The sequence below is a fragment of the Haliotis rufescens genome, unplaced genomic scaffold (genome assembly GCF_023055435.1).
Source record: "Haliotis rufescens isolate VD_foot unplaced genomic scaffold, xgHalRufe1.0.p SCAF_50, whole genome shotgun sequence".
Lineage (NCBI taxonomy): Eukaryota > Metazoa > Mollusca > Gastropoda > Lepetellida > Haliotidae > Haliotis > Haliotis rufescens.
Genome location: NW_025964224.1, coordinates 763,107 through 776,752, shown reverse-complemented (window position 1 = coordinate 776,752; position 13,646 = coordinate 763,107). Strand labels below are relative to the sequence as shown.

The window sequence follows — 13,646 nt, the reverse complement described above, 5'->3', positions numbered from 1 at the left end:
AAGGAAACATCCAACCAAATGCCCTTTTTAAATAGTAATGTAATGATATAATATAAAGTATATTTCACATGCTACAATATACTTTGCAAACGGTTAGTTGATGCTTGAAAGGGACTGACGAAAACATGGGCGAAATATTTTAATAATGCCATAAAATAGTTGAATTAAGTAAAAATTAGTTAAATTTTGTTTCATGATACTTGAATAAATACATTTAATGTATTTGCGAAACAAAAACATGAGTTTTGAGTAAAGGAACATGTTCTCGCCCATGGGCCAAACCTTTTTCTCGCCCATGGGCGAAATATTTCAATATCGCTATTAAATCGTTGAATTAAGTTAAAATGAGTTAAATTTTGTGTCATGATATTTGAATGAATACATTAAATGTATTTGCGAAACAAAAACATGAGTTTTAAGTAAAGGAACATATTCTCGCCCATGGGCCCATGTCGACATTACTATCATATCGTGTATCATGGTGAAGATGTACACGTGTTATACGCGTTCTCAACGCGCGTTAGGGGAATGAACTTTTAGGCAGTAGTGTATTTGCCTTTTGGTAACCGAGGGGACATCCCCTCAACATAGGTAGATTCCTGAGCTGACTTCAACCAAACCAAACGGTTCGAATACAGGGCACAGCACATGTATGAATCATAGTTAAACTTTAATGGAATATCTGAATGAAATAGTCACTCAGGCAATATTTCTAATCGTTAAGTCATAAACAGCATCCGTTACTTGTCCCAACTGGAGAGTATGACGTCATCCCATCCTTTCCTGAAGAATCCACACATTTAGATTGGCTAAAACTTCTATATTTCACGTTGAAAACGCACTATACATATACTCAGGGTGGACTACATGTCCTTTATGGACTTGGAAACCGGCAATAATCGTGTCTTAATTTGAATATTATGTTATTCCCTTCCAACATGGACCTCTTATCCGATGTACATTTAGTTATGGATGAATACGGAAATATACTTAACTAAACTTTATATAGGTATTTAAATACCCAGCATCACTTAATGAAGTAATCGATTATAACGCACGTGTATTACTTCTTCAAGTCAACTGGCAAAGGTGACCACGGGCTAGGGTAGAATCAATCACATTTTTAACATGATAGACGTTTGATATGACAAATCTTCCTCGACACTGCACAAAAGGATGTGGAAGTGTGTGTTTAACAGTGAAGTAGTAATGTTGATTGTTAATATTTTTGGAACGTGTTTTCATTTATATCAACAATAATCGTTTGTCACCACGTTTTGTAAATCCATGCATGTGGTCAAATCACGCCACGAGACTCTTTACAAATTGCCATGCTCGCCTGTATAGATGTTAATTTGTTTAACCATTCGAAATTATAATGAAGTTTGACAAAGTAAAATGAAGATGAAGAAAAATGTTTATTCTCTTGAATCACTCAAACAATAATACAGAAAACTATAAGTGAGTAAATAAACTACAGATTATATATATATATATATATATATATATATATATATATATATATATATATATATATATATATTAACAGCGCTCCTTTAATTAATTTATTGTAAATGTTTATGAATGACTGAGTAAGCGAGCTGGGTTTAACGCTGTTTTGATACGTCTTTCAATTATATCATCATGTCAGCTTCATATGGGTGAAAAGATCGAAGTGATGCAGGTCTAAGACGTTTACCACATTGGTGAAACCCATGAACACTGATATGGTGCTGACAAATTTAGAAACATAATTTCAAAGAACAGTGTCATCCTTTCATGTATCCACCAGAATTGGAAATATAATAAACAACTTGAGTCTAGCTCGTCAGTTTCTTACTCCGGGCTTTGCACAGATTGTCCCATGTAGGGAATTAAACCCAGGCATTTGCAGGGACGGGCGAAACCTTTTACTACTAGGCTACACAGATGGAGGATTAAATGTCTTAATCATGACTTCAAACAGTCAATTTCGCTTCTTTCCATAATAAGCGTATGTAACTGCACTGAAATGGTAAGATTTTCCAGAAGAACATGATGTAATTGATCAGACTGTCTCTTCTCAGTACAGAGACGTGTAACCCGTGCAAGGGGAAGCCTGTCTCAGCTGCTCGTAGCCTCTGTCTTCCAACGATACTGCAGCATCTGGAATTGTTGCATACTGAGATCCAGTACTGTCTCGTGGTTCAGCCAAATCATACAGTGACACATCATCAACTGATGAGTAAACATTGTCCTCAAAACGGGGGGAGAGGTACACCGCTCTTGTCCTTTTAGAAACGCTGAAAAAAATATCGAAATTTTAAAACTTATTTTGGCATATCACCAAATATTGTCTAAATTGAAATGTTTGAAACATTTGGAAAAGGGTTAAACCTTAATCATGTCGACGATGAATTACCCTAAGATACAGGCGCGATAAACACTTTATTATGCAAATATTGGCGTAATAATTTCTTCAACAGTCGTATCAGGATATATTAATTGGATGATGTTCATTAAATCGGATATGACAAACTATTGCCCTGAAACAGTAACGCGAATATAAGCAGTTAATCATTTTCAGGGGAAACAGTAATAGTTTAAAAACAAGATTCCTTGTAATGAACAAACATGATTAAATCATATGTGTGTATTTTATAGAGCAACGTTAATGATAGAGCACACGAGGGGATAAAATTTACAACTGACAAACATAACAATTTCAGCATAATAAACAACATAACAATTACTCAGTCGGTAGGAAATCGTTTTAGAGAAGTCAAAATAGTATATGTATGTGACGTCCAAGGGGTACCCACACCGCAACACAGCGCTATTGGTGTAATGAACGAACACAAATATAGTTCATCTGTTTCGTTGAGGATATATTTGACATTAACCCAATCGCCGTTGCCTTTGGATGCCTTAACTGTTATCATTCACATGCTTTCAGTTTCTTTTTCCCAACAGCATCCTCAAGTATCAACTGTATTATATGTATGATGAATCCCTTGGACCCTTTCGCCAGCAGGGGCGGTCGGGTAGTCTTGTGGTTAAAGCGTTTGTTCGCCACGCCGAAGACCCGGGTTCGATTCCCGACATGGGTACAATGTGTGAAGCCCATTACTGGTGTCCCCCGCCGTGATATTGCTGGAATATTGCTAAAAGCGGCGTAAAACCATACTCACTCACTTTCGCCAACATGGCTTCGTTTTGAAGGGCATTCGAGAGACACGCTGCTAATAATAGCAGTCAAATCAGATTTTAGAAACAGCCATGGAATATCTCATATATATTGTGGTCGTTGTTTATTTCTTAAAAAAGAAACTGGATAATCGAGGATGTTAATTCAGATATTAATCCTATATTGTGACTGTAAGGATCCGGACTTACATCTTAATGGCCATGACCGCAATGATAAGCAGCAGAATTGCAACTACAGAGGTCCATACTAGTGTTGATGGCTGCAGACTCTTCGACGCTGAAATATGATACAAAAGAGATAGATCAATGGCACGGAACTTACAAAAGTTCTATTCATGTTCATATATTAAGATGTATTTGAAACTATGATTTTTCACTGGGAAATGTTGTCAAAATGTCTAACTGTTTGTCTTTGCCTATTATGTCGAAGGTCTACGTTTAGTGAGTTATTCTATGCTTTTTAAGATTTATTCCGCCGGTAAATAATAATTTATTTCATATGTCATAATTCTAACGTCATTTATTGACTTGTACAATCATGATGTCCCCCTTGTGTGTATTGTAATCGATCAAAATAACTGTGTTTCGTATAACGTTTAATGAAAATATATTTATTCTGATATTAGATAATGCTTCTCTTAATACATAGAAGACATCTCCTCGACTTTAAGGTCGTGATTCCTAATTTGCACGTACATGTTCATGCACGGCGCACAATTTCGATGTTTGCGTATTTGTTGGGAGCAAGATACTCTCACACGTGGATTTTTAATGTGAACAGCACACAGTTATTGTTTAGCTGTTAGGTGCTAAAAAACAACAACTTTTGTTTACCGTAAATAATGCTTACGCAATGCCAATGTTTGTTGAAAATTAACGTCTACGCGGCGTGGGTGTGCTGCCAGACATTTTAACATCGAAACACAATATATTCTCTTTGGAGACGTAATCTACTGCGGGCAACTTGCCACAGGCCGGTCCGTCCACGTATGTCGTCACGTCACAAAGATAACCATATTCGATTGAGGGAGCACAACATCCTGCTCCGACGTCCCACTGATAGCCAAATTTTGGTTTCACGTCACAGTCAGGCACGTCTAACTTGGTGTATACAGCCTCAAAAGCTTCATACGACAGGACTGGGACAGCATACTGTTCACAGCGGAGTCCATGTTTCATCTGGACAGCTATGATGGTCGTGCAAGGGTCTGCAGGCGTCCAAGAGAACGTTTTAGCAACGCTTGCGTTACTCAACGTCGTCAGTTTTGGAATTGTAATTGTATGGAGTTGCATCACAATTCATGGGAGAACACAAGTCAACTCTGAATGGGTGGGTGAGTGAGTGAGTGAGTGAGTGAGTGCTTATACAGACTATACACAGATATATTCTTTTCTAGAAACTCTATCATCTTATCAATAATCATATTTTCTGACACTCAAGACTAATAACGTATAATATTGTGTTTTGTTCCTTCATAGAAATAGCTGGTGGTGATGTGAAACGGGAAGTTATTTCGCTTTCAAGATTATTGCAACGAGCATGTAAAGTGTGTGTGTTGCTGCTAGTACTACCCACTGAGATACTATACCGCGGTTTTAACATGAATATCCCACTCAGACACAGTATACTGGCACCATGCCTACTAGTTTTTGTTTTATCCCGGGAAGAGCTCCACGCAAGGTAACAACAAGTTTATTATCTTTTGGTATGACGCACACGGGGGATCGAGTCTATACCTAGTGATGCTTATCCGCTTATCCTGAGAAGGCTTTGAATGTTGTAACCTTGATCAAGCAAGATTTTAAAGGGCCTCATACGACTCTTGCTCAAAAGTTGTTTGATCAAGGTTACAACATTTAAGGAAAATTATAACAATGGATCACTGAAAATTTCACTAGGGGTTAGTTAAAAGGTTAAGTATGTAGCAGCCGCAACTTACACAACATTAATATATATGTGTTTGTTGTTAACGCCGCACAACAATACTACTGCTATGCGACGGTTGAATCTTTACTGGCAATCCAGTAACACAGGAGCTCGTTTATGATTTTGTTGAAACTATAAATGATAGGTTACCTTTGAATTACTTACATACTTAAGAAATACGTTAGTTTCGCAACACAGTGGAGGGAAATGGTGTCTCGGCCAAAACGCCGTTTCTTTCTGTCAGGTGAGCTAACAAAAGGAACGTTACCATGACAGTTGTCTCCCTCCCAGCCTTCAGCACAGGTAAGACAGTGTCCTGTTCCGTCACAGCTGCCGCACCTGGGGGAACACCTGCTGCTACAGTTCTCTCCATAGTAGTTCTCCTCACATTCCAGACATGCAGCATCAACTCTATCACACCTGGCACAGTGTGACGGACATCTGCTGTTACACTGAGGCCCCCACCAGCCGTCCTTACATCCGTGTGTACAGTTTCCCGAGTCACGGAAACATTCTGTCTTTAAGCAGTTTGCATTACAGGTTCTATTACAGTGGTGTCCATAGCTACCCGGTTTACATCCATGTAGGCAGGCTCCATCAGTTATGTTGCATGTACCATTCAGACATGTGTTGCAAGATTTGCCACATGTTCCCCCGTACCAGTTAGCATTGCATGAGATACATGTATTTTCAGATTGGTGACAACTTGAACATTTATCTGGACACCGGGTGTCGCAGTGTGGACCTTTATAGCCAGGTTTGCATCCTGTGCAGGAAGCTCCATGTTGTTCACAGGCATCGGTGGCACAATTGTCTGGACAAGGTGTGTCACAGTGAGATCCCCTGTAGCCAACTTTACACTTGACACACGTACCATCCTTTTGTTTGCATGTCTTCGTAGCACAATTGTCTGGACAAGGTGTGTCACAGTGAGATCCGCTGTAGCCAACTTTACACTTGACACACGTACCATCCTTTTGTTTGCATGTCTTCGTAGCACAATTGTCTGGACAAGGTGTGTCATAGTGAGATCCGCTGTAGCCAACTTTACACTTGACACACGTACCATCCTTTTGTTTGCATGTCTTCGTAGCACAATTGTCTGGACAAGGTGTGTCACAGTGAGATCCCCTGTAGCCAACTTTACACTTGACACACGTACCATCCTTTTGTTTGCATGTCTTCGTAGCACAATTATGTGGACATGGTGTGGTACAGTTAGAACCCATGAAACCATTCTTACAGTGTGAACATGCACCATCAGTTCTGTCACACAATTCTGAAGCACAGTTTCCTGGACATCTGATGTCACATCTGCCACCATACCACCCAGCAGTACATCCCTCGTCACACTCGCCTGTGTTCCATTTACATGTGATATTGTTACATTGTTTATTACATGAGACCTGACACAAGTTACCATAGAAACCAGCCTTGCAAGTCTGTGTACAGGTTCCATCAGCCATGCACTTGCTCAGTAAACAGTTTACACAGGAGTGATCGCACATCTTGCCAGACCAACCTTCCTTACATCTCCTGTAACAGGTACCTTTGGTATCGCATACACCACCACAATTAAGTGAGCACTTTAAGTCACACGTTTCTCCATAATATCCTTCTTTACACATACATTTCCCGGCGGTTTGGTCACAGATACACCTGGCATGTATATGATTACATTTATGACCCCAGTAGCAGCGTTTACATAGACCAGTCCACCTGCGACAAGTAGACGTACACCCAATGCTGCAGGTTTTATTACAGTCAAGTCCCCACTTGCCATCGGGACACTCTTCTAGACAGGAACTGTTGTATGAGTCAGTACGATGTGATACCGATAGCGGCGGTTTGGCACAGGATTCACAGGTTCTCTCAGCTGTCCTGTAGTAACCTTTTGCACAACCTGCATAAGTAATGTCGTATTATTAGGAAAGTATTATGAAGAAACTGTAATTGACATTTGCATTGAATACTTATTAAACTCTGTTTTGGGCAGATATTGTATATCAACGAATATCATCAATATATTGTGTTTAGAAGTTAACATATATAGAAATACGAAACAACAACAGCAATCAAGATCTTATCCGAATTGTGATCTCTGTATACATAACATTTGGTTTAGTTTTGCATGTTAACCAAAGTTAAGGTTAACTTATGGAACGAGGAACAGATAAAGGAATAATAGTCCCATAAACCTTCTTCTCGGCAAATGGCACACGTCTTCGCACAGGTGACATCAATTCCTGGTTTTGAACAATCCGCTGTCTTGCAGTGATCCTCCAATGTGTCGACACAAGATTCTAGCCAAAGGCAAAATATAAGAAGATACTAGTGCGGTGTACACATGTACTGTTACAAAGACATATTACCTGTATCAACTGTATCACCAGGAACATTCTCTCGTTTACAATAACGCCGCAGTTAATTGCAAATTATGGCCCTTGATTAAGTTTTAACTTTTTGGTATCAATGATTCTAATTAATTGCTATATTAGTGTACATCAGGGTGGGTAGAGATCATAAACAAGTGACTCGGATACGATAAAATGCAGACGTACCAGATCCTGCTCTGAATGTTGCAATGATCACGATCCAGTAATATGCAAACATTCGTGTCTGGAACAGAGAAACAGTACAGGAAATAACGATACACTTACCCTTTCGCAAACACCTGGTATCATCACTATATTTGACAATGATTCATAAACGCGTGCAATGAACTTCTTTCTCCTTTTTATTATAATATTTTTGTCGCGTATATTTATTTCAGGGATTATATGTTAGTCTTACTGACATGCTACGGTTTGATTGAAAATTGTCCATTCCAATTGTTATTTTTTGCATTCAGATAATTAATATCCATTAGATGATGTTATAAACTTAACTATATATTACCTCCATGTTTCTTCTCATGTTGAAATCACATGTAGCCCCTCTGCCTCTCTTGTGAATTAAGTCGTCACTGTGATTATGTTGGTTTAGAAACAGCCTTCCCTCATGGTGTGTACATCACACTGCAACACAGCCGTCAGGATGATTCATAATTCTATTTCACTGTTCACTTAGATTCGACAATAGAACCACCTCTGTACCCGGAAATATGATGGGTTTACCCAAACTATTTATAGCCATGCGTGTGTACATATGAAATACATCAAAATATGCACCAGTTAGTAATTACAATGAAACAACTTGATGGATCGTCAACGCTTCGTAATATACAATATCAAATCTCGCATGTTAAAATGTCTGTATAAACAGTCGGGGTCCATACCATACATAAGTTTCCTACTGCAGTATTAGCAGCTATAACACATTGACAGTTTGCTTTTCTTTACATTTTCTTTACAATTTTTTTATATATTTTTCTAACAATTGATAATATTACCTCAGTCTAATGTAACACATAAAAGGGATCACAGTTGGTGTCGAGACTCTTTCCGACGGATTGTTTGTATGTGTAATTCAGTCTAGGTTGTTCAGAAGGAAGAGATAGTTCATATCAAACTGAAAAAAAACAGATATGTAGAGGGAATAAGTTTAATTTAGTCTGAGGTATTTGACAAGGGCAACATGGACAGTTGTGGTCAGATCTCAGTGAAATATCCAAGCTTGCGAGCGTAAGGAAACATTTCTACTTTCACTTGTGTGTACTCACGTGAATGCTCGCATTCCAGTTAAACAAGTGTCTCGCCATATGACAAATATTTACCAATGAAAGACTCGTTAACATTACTCAACGGAACCTTGGATTGTTAAAGGGCACCTTAATTTCACATATTTTTACTTCGCATCTTTTGCGTTTGTGTTTGGATCACAAATATGAACATTTTGTTTGTTTGTCTTGTCTTTTACGACCCAGTCAGCGATATTCCAGCTATATCACGGCGGCTTGCAACTAATCGATTCTTAACAGACTTATGAACCAGTGGATGACATTATGAACAATATCCCACGCCATATGTATGTTCTAGTGCATTCAAAACAAAACGATTAACGTACATTACCGCAGATACAACATTTGTTTTTAGTTTTTGTCTAAGTGTCTTCATATTAAAAAAATAATTAGCTTACGAATCCACACAAATTGATTGATTTTGGCACAAATACAATAATTAACAAAAGCAATAAAACAAAAAACAAACAAATAAAATCATTAGAAAGATAGTAGTATAGAACGGGTCGCCAGGAACCCCTTTTGGTTGAGGGAGGTTGAGGGAAAATAGGGAAGGTGATTGGTTGACTCATGCATCATCAGCGCGTCGGGAAAGCCTAGGGAATGAAAGGTGTGTGTTTATAAGGCAGAAAAGAATTCATAAGAAAACAAAAGTAAAGGGTTATGAATAGAGCTAAATGTATAGCGTGCTGTCCTGAATAGACAGACCGTACCCGTCAGCCCAGTTTGAATTGAGCGCGCTTGACAACTCACGTGGCCTCGTCGTTTAACCCGCGCTCGCTAGAGCGTGCGACCTGGTTTGATGAACACAGGGTGTGTGTTGAAAGTACATCATACCACAATAGAGACGGGTTGTGTCAACACGATATACGCCGGGTAATGTAGGGAAAAAAATGTACGTCTAGCTGGATCAAATTCATCTTGTACGGTCTACACGTTGTACACCATGAACGTTAGACAACCTGTATAGAAAAAAATATAGACAAAATAGATAAGACTTCACAATCAGCAAGCTAGCAGTGTCGTTTACATTTAGCGCACAAGAACGAGGTAGTCACGTCACCCTGCATTGACTATAATGCTGAAGGCAGCCGGATTTCGAATCACCCGCGCTGCGTACTATTGTGAACCATTTGTAAAGAGGGCGTTCACTTATTCAGCCCTGTCCCGACTTGCATAGTTGATGTTTCAATGCTAGCGTTTCCATTTAACGCGATGACAAATAAACCGTACGGTTTGAGTTTTAACCGTGTAACATGATGTGCACAGTTTTACTTCAGAACGTGCTATTTTGACAATAGATAGTTAGAACCATGTCTATGTTCAATAGAAAACTGATGAGTACATGTAGCAGTGTGACGGCACGAAGCTAGGTTTGTTGGGAAAGTGATGGAAGCCATCTATAAGACATTTCATGTTTACAATAGTCACCCTTAATTGGATAGGATGACTATACTATGTCTATACTAGCCTAGACTATACTACTAAAATTGAGGTCAGGCACCGAGATAGCCAACGCGCAGGTGTGTACATAATAATAATATCTGAATTGCTCAATGTTCAACATCTTTTCCCGTGTGAACGTACAGACAGATACACAGGTGCATCTATATGGGTATATGGGTGGTCCGTATCCCAAGCTGTCAGTCATGCTTACAGTGAGCTATACAGGTGCGTTGAATGGCCAGTTACTATATGGCAATCATTCATCATAGAAACATCCTATATAAACACCACCCCGATTATCAGAGCGTCATTTCAGTTTCAACAGTCAGCAAGGAAAACATGGATTCATCAAACGCGTAAGTGTATTTCTTAATGACTCATTTCGTTTATATTAAATGAGAATACTATACAGCTTACACATGTTTTAGGCTGAGTGAAAAGGTATGTGTTAGTAAAAGTGATTATGAGTAACTCTCATTACCAACTTTATGAAGAAAACAATGTTGTATCTCTAGCGAGAATTGAAAGGAATGTTTTGTCTTTCAGACCATTCACCTGTCCACAGTGCGGGAAAGGTTTTAATAGAAAAGATAACCTTTCCCGTCATATGCGATCTGTTCACCAGGGTGAACGTTACGCGTGTGACCATTGCACAAAATCGTTTGCTTCCAAACAAAAACTAAACAAACATAAATGTGCCCTGTCGCAACAACGCCTATCGGAATACCGTTGTAGCGTAAGTTTCATTTTCATTATATTTTCGTGAATGTAAGGGTAATTTCATTAGATTGAAGCGAATATGTGTGGGACTTTTATTTATCTTCCTATGCTTTTTAAAAGGTAATTTTCATTCTATGTTGAAAACAAGGACATCATGCTATGTTAGTACGAGTATCGTTACTAAACTCGTTCAGTCCCTTTAAGAACACTGCTTTATTTCTACATACAGAAATGCCCCGAGGTGTTCCCCTCTCCCCGTGACTTGGCCGTGCATTTTCGACGGTGTCATTCTAGCGGTAAGTTGAATGTTCATAATGCCATCTGAAGTAAAAGTGCGAAAGACATGGGTTATTGTATTGAAAACAACACATTCGTGACTTCGAGCTTATCATTTCACTCGAATAAAATATGCTCAGATGCTATAGATTGAACATATCTTTTTTCTCCACAGGCGCAACACAGACGTCGCGTCATGACGCACGGCCGTCTACCTCTAGAGCAGTACGGGTTAGTGGGGGTGAGTTCTATTTTGTATCTATCTATCACTTCATTCATCCATGGTTAGTTTTAACGAGGTTCATACCGCATAGGGTTTCAATATATGTGTGTCGTGTGTTTGTAGATAGCATTGACTGGGATGTTTTCAGTAAACTGTTTTGTATTTCAGGGACAACCTCTACAAACCAGCCTACACCGTCCACCTCCTCGGGGCAGGTTGCAAGGGTGGGAAACTCTCGTGCTAGTGGAGGTAGATATTGAATAGTATTTTATAAGCTATGGGTTTTAGCTAGCCCTGAATTATATGTATTAATTCAATCTGTCATGGTGTTCATATGTATTCGCTTTGGAAGTATTATATAGCACGTGTTAGTCATGCGGTTTCATTTGAAGCTTAAGAGCTCGTAGTGAGTGAGTGAGTGAACGATGCTGTTATAGGCGAGCACAGTATTCATACATTGAATTTTATTCTATCACCAGCTCCCTCGTGTTCCCGCATCGCAGCATCGGATGGTTGTACTACCTGCCGGACGTGTCATAGGCGTTTCGATGATCGGTTGTCTCTCTACCGTCATCAGATGATAGAGGGACACCGTGTCCTACCATCGCAGTGCGGCGGGAGTATGGATACCGATGCTGCTGGTAGTGAGCTCCAACCACGCCCATGGGGAGAAGGTCCCGCCCCGTGGGTAGAGGAGAGCACTGGCGAGGTGACGGAGCCCGGACTCCAGGAAGCCTATGACCTGGACGCTCCCTACATCCTCGCACAGGACCAACCCGGGGAGGTGTTTTCTACCTACAACCTTCCCGTCAGCAACAACTTTTCGATAGGTGAGTTGATGGAACGCGCTAGGGAAATCTATCAGTCGTTGAATTATAGTTTTAGGTTGAATCTAGCGTTCGGTGTCATCCTGCGTCACGTGGAGACGGGACGCTATCGCTATTTCCACCCTTACGCTGTCAATCCGATCTTTACTACTCCTCTCTATATCACCGAGCTGAGGTATCTCGAACGGTTGCGTCAGAGACTGGAAAGCTTAGATGTGATGTCTTATCTATTGAAACAACGCCCCAATACCAAATGGAAACCCGTTTTGATTACGAATGTACAGTTTTATGCGTACAGAATGAATTTTCCTTTAGGCCACCCCCCTGCTGCTCTCCCGGATTACATTAAACACCATAAAGCTATTATCTGTTTACATTATAATGCTAAGTCTGGTCGACGATACGAGGACCATTTATGTGCTTTCCGGTGTCTGGCTCTGTATTGAGATCCATCCGCTCGACAATCACTAGAAAAATCCACCAAAGCTCTTTACTATCAGTGGGTTTGCCTACTCTCGGGACCATCATCTCCAATCTTTGTATCAAGTTCGTCCCGAAGAGTACGCGGGTCTCCCCCCTTCTCTCCTGTGTCACTTTGAAGCCTGTTTCCGTGTGAATGTGAGCGTGTTCACTCTAGACGTGACGGGGATAGCTCAACCCGTGTATAAATCTAGAGGGTTGTATCAGGAACACATGTACTTAAATCAGTTCGAAAATCACCTATCCCTCATTACTAATATGAACATCTATTGTAAACGCTACCAGTGTCCTACGTGCGAACGCCTCTTCCGGCGCCAAAACAAATGCAACGAACACCAACGTCGTTGCACGGGTCAAACGACTTTGCGGTTCCCGGGTGGTTTTCACCACACCCCAAAGACTGTGTTTGACGAGTTGGAAGAGTTCGACTTCGTCGTCGAGCCTAGAGACAGATATTTTCCGTGGTTCGTGGTGTTCGATTTTGAGTGTTTTTTGAAACCGATGAATACCGGAACCCAGAAACTGAGATGGACGCAAGAACACCACCCCATCTCGGTCCGGATCGACTGATTGCTGTTGTCATACATGACGGAAATAGGAGAAGCCGTAACGAAGCTAGCCAAAGAAAAATATAAAGAGGTGTTAGAACGCTTGCGCGAGTGGATGCAATTGTTGTCTGACGAGGACCAGGCGACTGTTGACGACGACGATGACGATGATGATGATGATGATGATGATGATGATGTCAACGTCAGGGAGGGTGACAACCACCCCGCCAAAGGCAAGCCTATTCGCGCACACTCTACACCCGTGGCTAAGTGGGGAAAGCACGTGAGCGATCTCTGCGGGAAGCTTTTGGGGTACTGTTCTCAAGTCCCCGTC

The 13,646-nt window shown here is 40.3% G+C and overlaps 2 protein-coding genes across 3 annotated transcripts; one reads left to right on the top strand and one right to left on the bottom strand.

Moving 5' to 3' along the window:
• Positions 1-1,549: 1,549 nt before the first annotated feature.
• LOC124143797 (cell death abnormality protein 1-like) lies at positions 1,550-8,142 on the bottom strand. 2 transcript variants are annotated; one of them, XM_046512912.2, is made up of 6 exons: positions 8,012-8,142; positions 7,675-7,732; positions 7,312-7,416; positions 5,382-7,016; positions 3,376-3,463; positions 1,550-2,282 (listed from the first exon to the last, which is right to left on the bottom strand). In XM_046512912.2, the coding sequence occupies exons 1-6, from the start codon at positions 8,027-8,029 to the stop codon at positions 2,063-2,065; spliced, it is 2,124 nt and encodes a 707-aa protein (XP_046368868.2). In that variant the 5' UTR covers positions 8,030-8,142; the 3' UTR covers positions 1,550-2,062. The 2 variants fall into 2 exon arrangements, with proteins under 2 accessions (XP_046368868.2, XP_046368869.2); XM_046512913.2 differs by lacking the exon at positions 3,376-3,463.
• A 2,105-nt stretch (positions 8,143-10,247) lies between these two features.
• On the top strand, positions 10,248-12,730 carry LOC124143796 (zinc finger protein 567-like). The gene is made up of 6 exons (XM_048384716.1): positions 10,248-10,594; positions 10,785-10,974; positions 11,188-11,254; positions 11,410-11,475; positions 11,626-11,706; positions 11,937-12,730. The coding sequence occupies exons 1-6, from the start codon at positions 10,473-10,475 to the stop codon at positions 12,728-12,730; spliced, it is 1,320 nt and encodes a 439-aa protein (XP_048240673.1). The 5' UTR covers positions 10,248-10,472.
• Positions 12,731-13,646: the final 916 nt, after the last annotated feature.